Source organism: Cydia strobilella, chromosome 1 (genome assembly GCF_947568885.1).
Source record: "Cydia strobilella chromosome 1, ilCydStro3.1, whole genome shotgun sequence".
NCBI lineage: Eukaryota > Metazoa > Arthropoda > Insecta > Lepidoptera > Tortricidae > Cydia > Cydia strobilella.
Window position 1 is genome coordinate 32,206,243 of NC_086041.1, and position 13,054 is coordinate 32,219,296.

The following is a 13,054-nucleotide window of genomic DNA, read 5'->3' on the forward strand; positions in this document are numbered from 1 at the left end:
AGTTCCGAAACATATCGTTACCGCTATAATACGATGGTTTGTATAAGTGGCAGCAGGAGAGCTGAAGTGAATGATTACTTATACACACAGCTACATAGAGTACTAATTGCAAAAAAAGTGAATGAACGAAACTTTTTAGACAATCTTGCAGTTGGCTGCTGAACTTGCTTTCGATACAAAAAACACACTAATTTACAATTGCACCACCACGAATACTCACTGTTAAGCGAGGTTTAGACTTGCAAGAACTTGCATGCAATTTTCATTACATTGCGGTATCTGAAACATTTTGAATGCAGTTTACCTTAGTAGTCAGCAATGTAACGTAAATTGCATGCAAGTTCTTGCTAGTCTAAACCTCGCTTTAAGATAAAAGTAGAGGACTCGTGCGAAATCGACTTTTACATACAAACATAGTCCTCATTTTCCTATATAGATAGATATTAACATGATTGAAAATATTTTGACACAATTTCTTGTATACTACCCACAGCTACCCACATGCCCCTACGTTTGATTTTTTTCGAATTTTTAATTATGATAAGTTAGGAGCATTTAAATATTTGTATGAAATCTGTTTTTTACTCCTAATTTTTACAATAGGTAATTAAAAAAAAAAAGTCAAACGTAGGGGCATAGCTATGGTTAATATACATCAAATTGTGTAAAAATATTTTCCATAATGTCAATATCCAGAGAGGAAAATGGGGACTACGTTTGTATGGAGAAGTGGCCGTCCCCTTTCCTCTTAAGGCTCTCTGCGATCTGTATATCCCCACTCTTCCTATACATGTCTCCCATAATGGCATGTAGGAGTGGTCTTTCAACTGCCAACGCTCCCAGTGATGCCTATTAGGTTCTCGCTCGTACTCTAGCGATATATCAAGGATACTCACTGCTAAGACTCTCAGGAATCTGTATATCCCCACTCTTCCTAACCATGTCCCCCATAATGGCGTGTAGGAGGGACGTTTTCCCACTACCAACGCTCCCAGTGATGCCTATTAGCTTCTCGCTCGTACTCTAGCGATATATCAAGGATACTCACTGCTAAGACTCTCAGGGATCTGTATATCCCCACTCTTCCTAACCATGTCCCCCAAAATGGCATGTAGGAGGGACGTTTTCCCACTGCCAACGCTCCCAGTGATGCCTATTAGCTTCTCGCTCGTACTCTAGCGATATATCAAGGATACTCACTGCTAAGACTCTCAGGGATCTGTATATCCCCACTCTTCCTAACCATGTCCCCCAAAATGGCGTGTAGGAGAAACGTTTTCCCACTGCCAACGCTCCCAGTGATGCCTATTAGCTTCTCGCTCGTACTCTAGCGATATATCAAGGATACTCACTGCTAAGACTCTCAGGGATCTGTATATCCCCACTCTTCCTAACCATGTCCCCCAAAATGGCGTGTAGGAGGGACGTTTTCCCACTGCCAACGCTCCCAGTGATGCCTATTAGCTTCTCGCTCGTACTCTAGCGATATATCAAGGATACTCACTGCTAAGACTCTCAGGGATCTGTATATCCCCACTCTTCCTAACCATGTCCCCCATAATGGCGTGTAGGAGGGACGTTTTCCCACTGCCAACGCTCCCAGTGATGCCTATTAGCTTCTCGCTCGTACTCTAGCGATATATCAAGGATACTCACTGCTAAGACTCTCAGGAATCTGTATATCCCCACTCTTCCTAACCATGTCCCCCATAATGGCGTGTAGGAGGGACGTTTTCCCACTGCCAACGCTCCCAGTGATGCCTATTAGCTCCCCTCGCTCGATTTCTAGGGAAATGTCGCGCAGCATGAATGGTTCGCTGTGTTCCACCACTTCGTTTGTCGTATCGCTGGCCTGAAGAAAATAATACAATTATCATCAGTCTTTTATTGGACTCTTTTAATTAAATATCGTTTTTCTACTTCTTTGGGTCTAACTATTCGCTGATTTCAGCTACGAAGATATTTTTAGGGTTCCGTACCCAAAGGACGGGACCCTATTATTAGAATTTGTACGGAACCCTCGGTGGGCGAGTTCGACTCGCACTTGTCCGAATCTTTTGATCATAATGCTGGGCATCTAGGGCAAAAATGAATAAAGTATACACATAAAAATTCGATTGAAACTAAGAAAAAATGAGGTTAGTTTGGTTGTTGTATGTTCCTCTTACACTGTTTCTTCTTTGACTTGTCCTTGCCCCTTCTACCGGGTTGGGGTATCCTACGCTCGGGTGGCTTGGCCCAGGCGAAGGTGGCGTTGTTTATCATGGACATGTTGTCTTCGTTGTTTATGAATTATAAGATTACCTGTATGTTCCCCTTAGACTGTTTCTTCTTTGACTTGCCCTTGCCTCTTCTACTGGGTTGGGGTATCCTACGCTCGGGTGGCTTGGCCCAGGCGAAGGTGGCGTTGTTTATCATGGACATGTTGTCTTCGTTGTTTATGAATTTTAAGATTACCTGTATGTTCCCCTTAGACTGTTTCTTCTTTGACTTGCCCTTGCCTCTTCTACCGGGTTGGGGTATCCTACGCTCGGGTGGCTTGGCCCAGGCGAAGGTGGCGTTGTTTATCATGGACATGTTGTCTTCGTTGTTTATGAATTTTAAGATTACCTGTATGATCCCCTTAGACTGTTTCTTCTTGGACTTGCCCTTGCCTCTTCTACTGGGTTGGGGTATCCTACGCTCGGGTGGCTTGGCCCAGGCGAAGGTGGCGTTGTTTATCATGAACATGTTCTCTTCGTTGCGATTTGTGTTCAGTTTGTCGTAGTAACGCTCCGGGTCCATGTCTGGGAGCTAAAACAGATATTTTAAGTGACATGTATGTACATATTGGGCTAAGGGTGATACTCCATCTGTCCAATATCTTGGTCCAATGTGTATTTTCGTCTCACATTTTGCTTATTGGGCAAATATATTGGACAGATGGATATCACCCTAACCAAACCAGCTAATAAAAAACCGGCCAAGTGCGAGTCGGACTCGCGCACCGAGGGTTCCGTACATTACATAATTTTAACAATGTATTTTTTATGTGAAACGTGAGTGAAAGGTAAATTGCGGTTTACGATTTATGACGTATTAAAAAAAACTACTCACTAGATCTCGTTCAAACCAATTTTCGGTGGAAGTTTGCATGGTAATGTACATCATATATTTTTTTCAGTTTTATCATTCTCTTATTTTAGAAGTTACAGGGGGGGTGACACACATTTTACCACTTTGGAAGTGTCTCTCGCGCAAACTATTCAGTTTAGAAAAAAAATATATTAGAAACCTCAATATCATTTTTGAAGACCTATCCATACGTATGGGTTTGATGGAAAATATTTTTTTGATTTTCAGTTCCAAGTATGGGGAACCCCCAAAATTTATTGTTTTTTTTTCTATTTTTGTGTGAAAATGTTAATGCGGTTCACAGAATACATATACTTACCAAGTTTCAACAGTATAGTTCTTATAGTTTCGGAAAAAAGTGGCTGTGACATACGGACGGACAGACGGACGGACAGACAGACAGACATGACGAATCTATAAGGGTTCCGTTTTTTGCCATTTGGCTACGGAACCCTAAAAAGGCGCTAAATTTAAAAAATCTAATGACGCTCAATCTTTTGCGCTCACTTTTTTCAACTTGCCGCTTTTCGCTTTAACTATAAATATGAAATAATAAACTTTACACACGTCTAAGAGTTTCTGTATCCGCTTGATAGACACCCAGGCCTCAGTAAGCCCGTTCAGCACCCACGGGAACGCGTTCAGCGGCGCGATCAACATGTTGATTAGAGCCACTGTTGTAAACACCTGGAAAATGTTTTAAATTTAGTCCTTATACTTATTAGGACAGGAAACAATCATCATCATCATATTTGTAGCGCGTGCACGCCCAGCGTGAGCGCGCACACTAGCACGGGCGTGGTGGCCCACAGTACTACGCGGAGTGTATCTCGTACTGCGTGTGATACATGTTGTACGTACGGTGGGCGCTAGGAGCGGCTGGCCGCGGAGCGCGTGCACGCACACTAGCACGGGCGTGGTGTCCCACAGTACTACGCGGAGTCTATCTCGTACTGCGTGTGATACATGTTGTACGTACGGTGGGCGCTAGGAGCGGCTGGCCGCGGAGCGCGTGCACGCCCAGCGTGAGCGCGCACACTAGCACGGGCGAGGTGGCCCACAGTACTACGCGGAGTGTATCTCGTACTGCGTGTGATACATGTTGTACGTACGGTGGGCGCTAGGAGCGGCTGGCCGCGGAGCGCGTGCACGCCCAGCGTGAGCGCGCACACTAGCACGGGCGAGGTGGCCCACAGTACTACGCGGAGTGTATCTCGTACTGCGTGTGATACATGTTGTACGTACGGTGGGCGCTAGGAGCGGCTGGCCGCGGAGCGCGTGCACGCCCAGCGTGAGCGCGCACACTAGCACGGGCGTGGTGGCCCACAGTACTACGCGGAGTGTATCTCGTACTGCGTGTGATACATGTTGTACGTACGGTGGGCGCTAGGAGCGGCTGGCCGCGGAGCGCGTGCACGCCCAGCGTGAGCGCGCACACTAGCACGGGCGAGGTGGCCCACAGTACTACGCGGAGTGTATCTCGTACTGCGTGTGATACATGTTGTACGTACGGTGGGCGCTAGGAGCGGCTGGCCGCGGAGCGCGTGCACGCCCAGCGTGAGCGCGCACACTAGCACGGGCGAGGTGGCCCACAGTACTACGCGGAGTGTATCTCGTACTGCGTGTGATACTGTTGTAAATGTCAAAATATGCACAACTCTATAACTCCTAGCGCCATCTGTGCTCAAGTTGTAAGTAACCGATCTTAGTTAATAAAGCAGTCACTTCATATCATTCGAACGAAACTCGTCGTTTTATTTTAGGTTATGTGCTCAGCTACTTATAATTACTATTTTACAAGTTAATAGTCAGAATTATCAGCAAAGTTTTGTGTGATGGACTAAGGGACTTGTGTATTTTACGGTTGGACTAAAAAGTGAAGTAAAACTCATAAAACTGTGCGAAAATAGTAATTGGTGAAAACCGTTATCCAAAATCATGGCTGCTAGCTCAAGTTATTTAGTGAATGTACCGAAACTAAAAGGTCGCGAAAACTATAGTGAGTGGTGTTTTGCAGTCGAGAACTTTCTGGTGCTGGAAGGCATGGAAAAGTGCATTAAAAAACCAGATGAAACAACGTCGGCGTCGGCGGCGACACCGACACAAGACAGCAAAACGAAAGCTAAATTGATTTTGACAATAGATCCGTCTATTTATATTCATATAAAAAGCGTCACGACATCGTATGAGTTATGGACAAAATTGAAGCAACTATTTGATGATTCGGGCTTTACAAGAAAGATTAGCTTGTTGAGGAATCTTATGTCAATTCGACTTGAAAACTGTACATCAATGGCGTCTTATGTGACTCAAATTGTCGAGACGGGTCAAAAATTGTCGGGAACGGGTTTCAACATAAGTGACGAGTGGATCGGTTCTATCATGCTAGCGGGATTGAGTGAAAAATATATGCCGATGATAATGGCGATAGAACATGCCGGCATAGATATCACAACGGACGCCATTAAAGCTAAGTTGATGGACATGGAACCGGAAAATAGTGATGTGACCAACGCACTAGCATGTTTCCGCAGCCAACATAAGAAAAATAACAAGTCTGTGGTTCGCAAGGATGGCGCGACTGCACAGACGTCACCTGTCAATGTCAAGGAGAAACGAAACGTCAAATGTTACAACTGCAAACGGCATGGACATTATCGTAATCAATGCGACAAAGCCGACAAATCTGAACGTGAAAATAAAACAAGTCATGCTTTTAGTGCTGTATTCTATACAGGAGACTTTCAGAAAAGTGATTTCTACGTTGATAGCGGTGCGAGTACTCACATTACTTGCAATGAACATTGGGTGATTGATGCTTGTTATTCAGGCTCTTTTGAAAAAGAAATTATGGTCGCTAACAAGACTAGAGTGCCTGTGATATGTAGCGGAAACATGAATATCACGACTTCAACTAAAGAGTGTGATTACGACATAGTGGTCGAGAATGTACTGTGTGTTCCTAACCTGACTACAAATCTTTTGTCAGTTAGTCAACTGATAAAACAAGGGAATAAGGTGCAGTTTACGGTAAATGGATGTAAAATCTTTAATAAGAAGAGAACATTGATAGCTACAGCAACACTTATAAATGGTGTTTACAAACTGGATACAGTGACCTGTTTTGTGGCTTCTGTAGTGGAATCACCGTCCCTTTGGCACCGCCGTCTTGGACACGTTTGTAGTCATAGCATGAATAAAATGCAGAATGCTGTAGAAGGCATCAGATTGGAAGAGAAGGCAGATATTAGCAAGTCAAATTGTGTTGTGTGCTGCGAGGGAAAGCAGAGTCGGTTGCCTTTTGCTAATGAAGGTAACAGAAGTACAGAGCTGCTGAATGTAGTGCATTGTGACGTTGCAGGCCCCATGGAAAGTCCGTCTCTTGGAGGCTCCAGGTACTTTCTTCTCTTTATCGATGATTACAGCCGCATGACTCATGTGTTTTTCTTAAAGAATAAAAGTGAAGCTCTACAGTGTTTTATGGAATATAAAGCAAAGGTAGAGAATTTCACATCTAAGAAAATAAGGAACCTTCGCAGTGATAATGGTGGAGAATTTTGTAGTTTAGATTTCGATAATTATTTAAAGCAAGCAGGAATAATTCATCAGAAGTCAAATCCATACACGCCCGAACAGAACGGCCTAAGTGAGAGGACAATACGTACGGTCACAGAGAAGGCCAGATGCCTTTTATTTGAAGCAAGTCTCGGCAAAGAGTTTTGGGCAGAAGCCGTTAATTGTGCTGTTTATTTACAGAACCGCATTGTGAAAAATGGACTGAATAATCGTACACCGTATGAGCTGTGGACAGGGAAGAAGCCAAATCTGGCTCACATCAGAGTATTTGGCAGCACAGTCATGAAGCATATACCAAAAGAAAAGAGACTCAAGTGGGACAAGAAATCAGAAAAATGCATACTTATTGGTTATCCTGAGGATGTCAAGGGGTACAGAGTATACAACCCTACAACTAGAAGTATTACAACTAGTCGTGATGTCATCATTATGGAAGATAAGTATACTCACCAAGAAACTCATGTTCCAGTGGAAGATATGCTAGAAGAGTCTGCGCAGAACCCAGGTCCACAATGCCCAGAACCAGTGGAGGACACAGACAAGGTCAGTGAGCTAGAGGACTCATTTGATTCCACAGGTAGCATAAATTTAAATGATGAAACTTATGTGCCCTCAGAAGAGTCGACAGTCTGTGATGAAACCTTAATTACAGAAAATAGAAGGGTTTTTCCAGTGAGAGAAAAGAAAAAACCTGAAATGTATGGTTTTATGTGCATGAACGGCGACCAATCTGATAATGAGCTCACACTGAAAGAAGCACTAGAAGGACCAGAGAAGGAGTTTTGGGAGCAAGCTGTGCAGGACGAGCTACAGAGTTTCCAGGACAACAAAGCGTGGGAAATTGTCGATGCTCCTAGTGGTGGTACAATAGTGAAGTGTAAGTGGGTTCTTAAAAAGAAGTGTGACTCGGACAATAATGTGCGGTATCGGGCAAGGCTTGTGGCTAAAGGGTGTACTCAAAAGTATGGTGTAGATTATGAAGAGACATTTTCTCCAGTAGTTAGACATACTACGTTAAGGCTTTTGTTTGCACTGTCAGTTCAGTTAAACTTAGATGTAATTCATCTTGATGTCAAGACAGCGTTTTTGAACGGAGACCTAGATGAGACCCTATACATGCAGAAACCAGAAGGTTTTGCCTGTACTGATGACAAAAAGGTTCTTAAATTAAATAAAGCTATATATGGTCTCAAACAGGCATCCCGTGCTTGGCATAAAAAAGTGGACAGTTGTATGTTAGCCGATGGTTATAATAAATCTAAAATAGAACCATGTTTATATACTAAAATTGTTGGTAATTATAAAACCATGGTAACATTATATGTAGACGATTTTTTGATCTTTTCAAATGACCCACAAGAATTAAACCATCTAAAAGAAATGTTAAGTAGTAATTTTAAAATTAAAGACTTGGGTCGAGTCAAAGAATGTCTTGGTATGTCAGTTAAATTTGATACAAAAAATAATATTGTTACTCTAAGTCAAGAAAAATATATTGATCAGATATTAAAGAAGTTCAATATGTCAGAATGTAAGACAGCAAATACTCCGATGGAGGCAAATTTGAAGAGTAAGAAGGAAAATGTTATAACCTGTCAAAATCCCTACCAACAGCTTATAGGAAGCTTAATGTATCTAGCGGTCTTAACACGACCTGACATAGCTTATTCTGTGTCATATCTTAGTCAATTTAATAACTGTAATAATGAAGAACAGTGGATTTATGCAAAAAGAGTTCTAAGATATTTAAAGAAAACTAAAAATGTAGGATTAAGATATTGTAAAAATGAGAATGTCAATATTCAGGGCTTTGTAGATTCAGATTGGTGTAGTGATATTAATGATAGAAAATCATACACAGGGTTTTGTTTTACAATGTCCGGATCGGTCATATCTTGGAGCTGTAGTAAACAAAAATGTATATCGCTTTCAAGTACCGAAGCTGAATATGTTAGTATTTCAGAGGCCTGTAAGGAGGCGGTATATTTAAGAAACTTACAATATGAAATCACAAAGAAAATGTATAAAATTACTTTGCATAATGACAATCAAAGTGCACACAAATTGTTAGTTAATCCTGTATTTCATAACAGAACCAAACACATTGATGTAAGATTTCATTATTGTAGAGACCTGATAACAAAAGATATTGTTATAGTTAAGTATTTATGCACAGCTGATATGCCAGCTGATTTACTTACAAAAAGTTTAAGCACTATTAAGCATTACAAATTTATGAATGCCTTGGGCATTGTAAGAGTGTAGCGGCAACCTTTATATTATTTTGCTGTTTATTTAGTTATTGTAAGATATATTTTGAGTGGGGGTGTTGTAAATGTCAAAATATGCACAACTCTATAACTCCTAGCGCCATCTGTGCTCAAGTTGTAAGTAACCGATCTTAGTTAATAAAGCAGTCACTTCATATCATTCGAACGAAACTCGTCGTTTTATTTTAGATACATGTTGTACGTACGGTGGGCGCTAGGAGCGGCTGGCCGCGGAGCGCGTGCACGCCCAGCGTGAGCGCGCACACTAGCACGGGCGAGGTGGCCCACAGTACTACGCGGAGTGTATCTCGTACTGCGTGTGATACATGTTGTACGTACGGTGGGCGCTAGGAGCGGCTGGCCGCGGAGCGCGTGCACGCCCAGCGTGAGCGCGCACACTAGCACGGGCGTGGTGGCCCACAGTACTACGCGGAGTGTATCTCGTACTGCGTGTGATACATGTTGTACGTACGGTGGGCGCTAGGAGCGGCTGGCCGCGGAGCGCGTGCACGCCCAGCGTGAGCGCGCACACTAGCACGGGCGTGGTGTCCCACAGTACTACGCGGAGTGTATCTCGTACTGCGTGTGATACATGTTGTACGTACGGTGGGCGCTAGGAGCGGCTGGCCGCGGAGCGCGTGCACGCCCAGCGTGAGCGCGCACACTAGCACGGGCGAGGTGGCCCACAGTACTACGCGGAGTGTATCTCGTACTGCGTGTGATACATGTTGTACGTACGGTGGGCGCTAGGAGCGGCTGGCCGCGGAGCGCGTGCACGCCCAGCGTGAGCGCGCACACTAGCACGGGCGAGGTGGCCCACAGTACTACGCGGAGTGTATCTCGTACTGCGTGTGATACATGTTGTACGTACGGTGGGCGCTAGGAGCGGCTGGCCGCGGAGCGCGTGCACGCCCAGCGTGAGCGCGCACACTAGCACGGGCGTGGTGGCCCACAGTACTACGCGGAGTGTATCTCGTACTGCGTGTGATACATGTTGTACGTACGGTGGGCGCTAGGAGCGGCTGGCCGCGGAGCGCGTGCACGCCCAGCGTGAGCGCGCACACTAGCACGGGCGAGGTGGCCCACAGTACTACGCGGAGTGTATCTCGTACTGCGTGTGATACATGTTGTACGTACGGTGGGCGCTAGGAGCGGCTGGCCGCGGAGCGCGTGCACGCCCAGCGTGAGCGCGCACACTAGCACGGGCGTGGTGGCCCACAGTACTACGCGGAGTGTATCTCGTACTGCGTGTGATACATGTTGTACGTACGGTGGGCGCTAGGAGCGGCTGGCCGCGGAGCGCGTGCACGCCCAGCGTGAGCGCGCACACTAGCACGGGCGAGGTGGCCCACAGTACTACGCGGAGTGTATCTCGTACTGCGTGTGATACATGTTGTACGTACGGTGGGCGCTAGGAGCGGCTGGCCGCGGAGCGCGTGCACGCCCAGCGTGAGCGCGCACACTAGCACGGGCGAGGTGGCCCACAGTACTACGCGGAGTGTATCTCGTACTGCGTGTGATACATGTTGTACGTACGGTGGGCGCTAGGAGCGGCTGGCCGCGGAGCGCGTGCACGCACACTAGCACGGGCGTGGTGTCCCACAGTACTACGCGGAGTCTATCTCGTACTGCGTGTGATACATGTTGTACGTACGGTGGGCGCTAGGAGCGGCTGGCCGCGGAGCGCGTGCACGCCCAGCGTGAGCGCGCACACTAGCACGGGCGAGGTGGCCCACAGTACTACGCGGAGTGTATCTCGTACTGCGTGTGATACATGTTGTACGTACGGTGGGCGCTAGGAGCGGCTGGCCGCGGAGCGCGTGCACGCCCAGCGTGAGCGCGCACACTAGCACGGGCGTGGTGGCCCACAGTACTACGCAGATCGCGTCCAGATACTTGCGCCAGCGCAGGTACTTCAGCTCCAATGTTCGGGACTCTGTCAACAATAGTATATACAATGATTTTTTTCAAGTGGTACTGGAGAAAACCAAAACTATCTTTACTAATATTATAAAAACGATAGTAACTCTGTCTGTCCGTATGTTACCTCTTCACGCTTAAACCGCTGAACCAATTTAGATAAACTTTGGTATGGAGATAGTTTGAGACCCGGAAAAGGACATAGGATAGTTTGATCCTGGAAATCATCTCTAAGTGAAGTTGAATATGGAAATACTTATGTATTCTACGCCGACAAGGGCGCGGGTTTTTTTTTATCGGCCCTTAATAGTAAAACAACAGTTTAAAAAATACCTGTTACTCTGTTTATGAAGTAGTCCTCCCAAAGACGCACTTTCACGGTTCTAATGCCTCGGAGTAAGTCACTGATCAGAGTAACACGAGAGTCCTTATGTTTCATCAGCTCTTAAAATTGCCCGATTTTGTTGTAGAGAAGGAAATATGCAAGTTAATATTTATAAGTTACCTGTTACTCTGTTTATAAAGTAGTCCTCCCAAACGTGCACTTTCACGGTCCTAATGCCCCGGAGTAAATCACTGATCAGAGTAACACGGGAGTCCTTGTGTTTCATCAGCTCCGTGCTGAGCTGGCCGATCTTGTTGGCGATGAACTTGTTTATGGGGATGAGGAGGACAGAGAAAGCTACACCGGCCAGGAAGGAGATACCCACTTGTTGGTAGAGGAGGAATAGGGTAATGAAGAGCTGGAACAATAATTAATTTACATTAAAATGATTTAACGATTAATACTGGTAAGTGTGGGTGGCCTTTACATTGAAGTTTTATTGTTAAGTACTAATATAGTCTTGTAGACAAAAATATGGACACCTGGTGTCTGAAATAAATATTTTCATTTTCATTTTTTTCATTTTTTGCTCTAGTTTCGGCCGATATCAAATCTCAGGTCGAAACATGATTTTTATGTCGAAACCGAAACTTCAGTTGGACACTACCGAAAATCCAATTTTGGCGCGACTGAAATCGCTTTCGGCAATTTTTTAGCCGAAAGCGAACCTTCGACCGAAACAGGATTTTTATGCCTAAACGTGCCGAAACCAAGACCGAAATTTCGATCGGACACTACAATTACTGCAAATACGATGGCATTAGATATTTTTGAGCGTTTAAGTACGTACAATATTTGAAGTTTTGGTGTGTCAGTTGGCGATCAGTAAAATACAGAAAACTTTTAATCTAAAAACATAATTTCGCTAATTCACATTCACAATTATATCCCTGGACATAAAGTTAGTAATCTCGCCAGCAGAGAACGACTTATTTAGCTCAGTAGACGTCACGCTCAGGGTCTTTCGAAGTATTGGGTGTGATATTTTTTTTACATAGGTACACGCAAAGGCAACCTGTATGAGATGACCCAGGACCGAGAAGCCTGGCGAAATATAACTAGGAGAGCCGATCCCAAATAATGGGAAAAGGACAAGGAGAAGAAGAAGACGACACGCAAAGGCAACGAAAACGTGTAACTTTGTAAGTAAAAAAGTGTTGTTGAAGAAGCGTGAAATATATCTATTAGTGCTTTCGGTTTCACGTCAGCATGAAAACAAAGAAAGATGTTATTCTACAAAATATATCTTAAATACATACCTGCAAGGGAATACTCCACAAAGCATGAAAACTGGGACAAGAATTCACAATTCTATCCGTATCCGTGGACATAAAATTCGTTATCTCTCCAACCGAGAACGACTTATTCAGCTCAGTGGATGTCACGCTCAGGGTCTTGCGAAGTATGGTTGAGACGATGGCGCCGCGCATCTTGAGGCCGATGAGAGACATCAGCCAGTTGAAGTGCACGTTGAATATGGTGGATATTAGGGTGGACGCCATGAGACCTGCTGCATAAATGTAGCTGGAAAAAAAAATAACGGTAGTGATTTATGAGTAATGACTATAGAATTTACCCACAGGGAGTGAAGCTAACGGCCCGGCCACGACATCGCGCGGCGGCGGCAGCGGCGAGCGGCGGCCATAGGTGGGAACGGAAGGTCCGATCGCTGTGTCTCGCTCCAACCTATGGCCGCCGCTCGCCGCTGCCGCCGCCGCGCAATGTCGTGGCCGGGCCGTAAGAGTTCTAAATTAAAAATGGCGCTGAGAAGGCGAGCGACTTTAAAACC

General features: G+C 45.0%; 1 protein-coding gene across 1 annotated transcript in view; it reads right to left on the reverse strand.

The window, feature by feature from the left end:
• Positions 1-13,054, reverse strand: part of LOC134744449 (ATP-binding cassette sub-family C member 10) — a 42,395-nt gene that overhangs the window by 26,448 nt on the left and 2,893 nt on the right. The window contains exons 5-10 of the mRNA XM_063678264.1: positions 12,525-12,789; positions 11,386-11,623; positions 10,748-10,896; positions 3,682-3,801; positions 2,611-2,793; positions 1,657-1,852 (exon numbers count right to left, since the gene is read on the reverse strand). Of these exons, the coding sequence (XP_063534334.1) occupies positions 1,657-1,852; positions 2,611-2,793; positions 3,682-3,801; positions 10,748-10,896; positions 11,386-11,623; positions 12,525-12,789 (1,151 nt within the window). The remainder of the gene's footprint in view (positions 1-1,656; positions 1,853-2,610; positions 2,794-3,681; positions 3,802-10,747; positions 10,897-11,385; positions 11,624-12,524; positions 12,790-13,054) is intronic.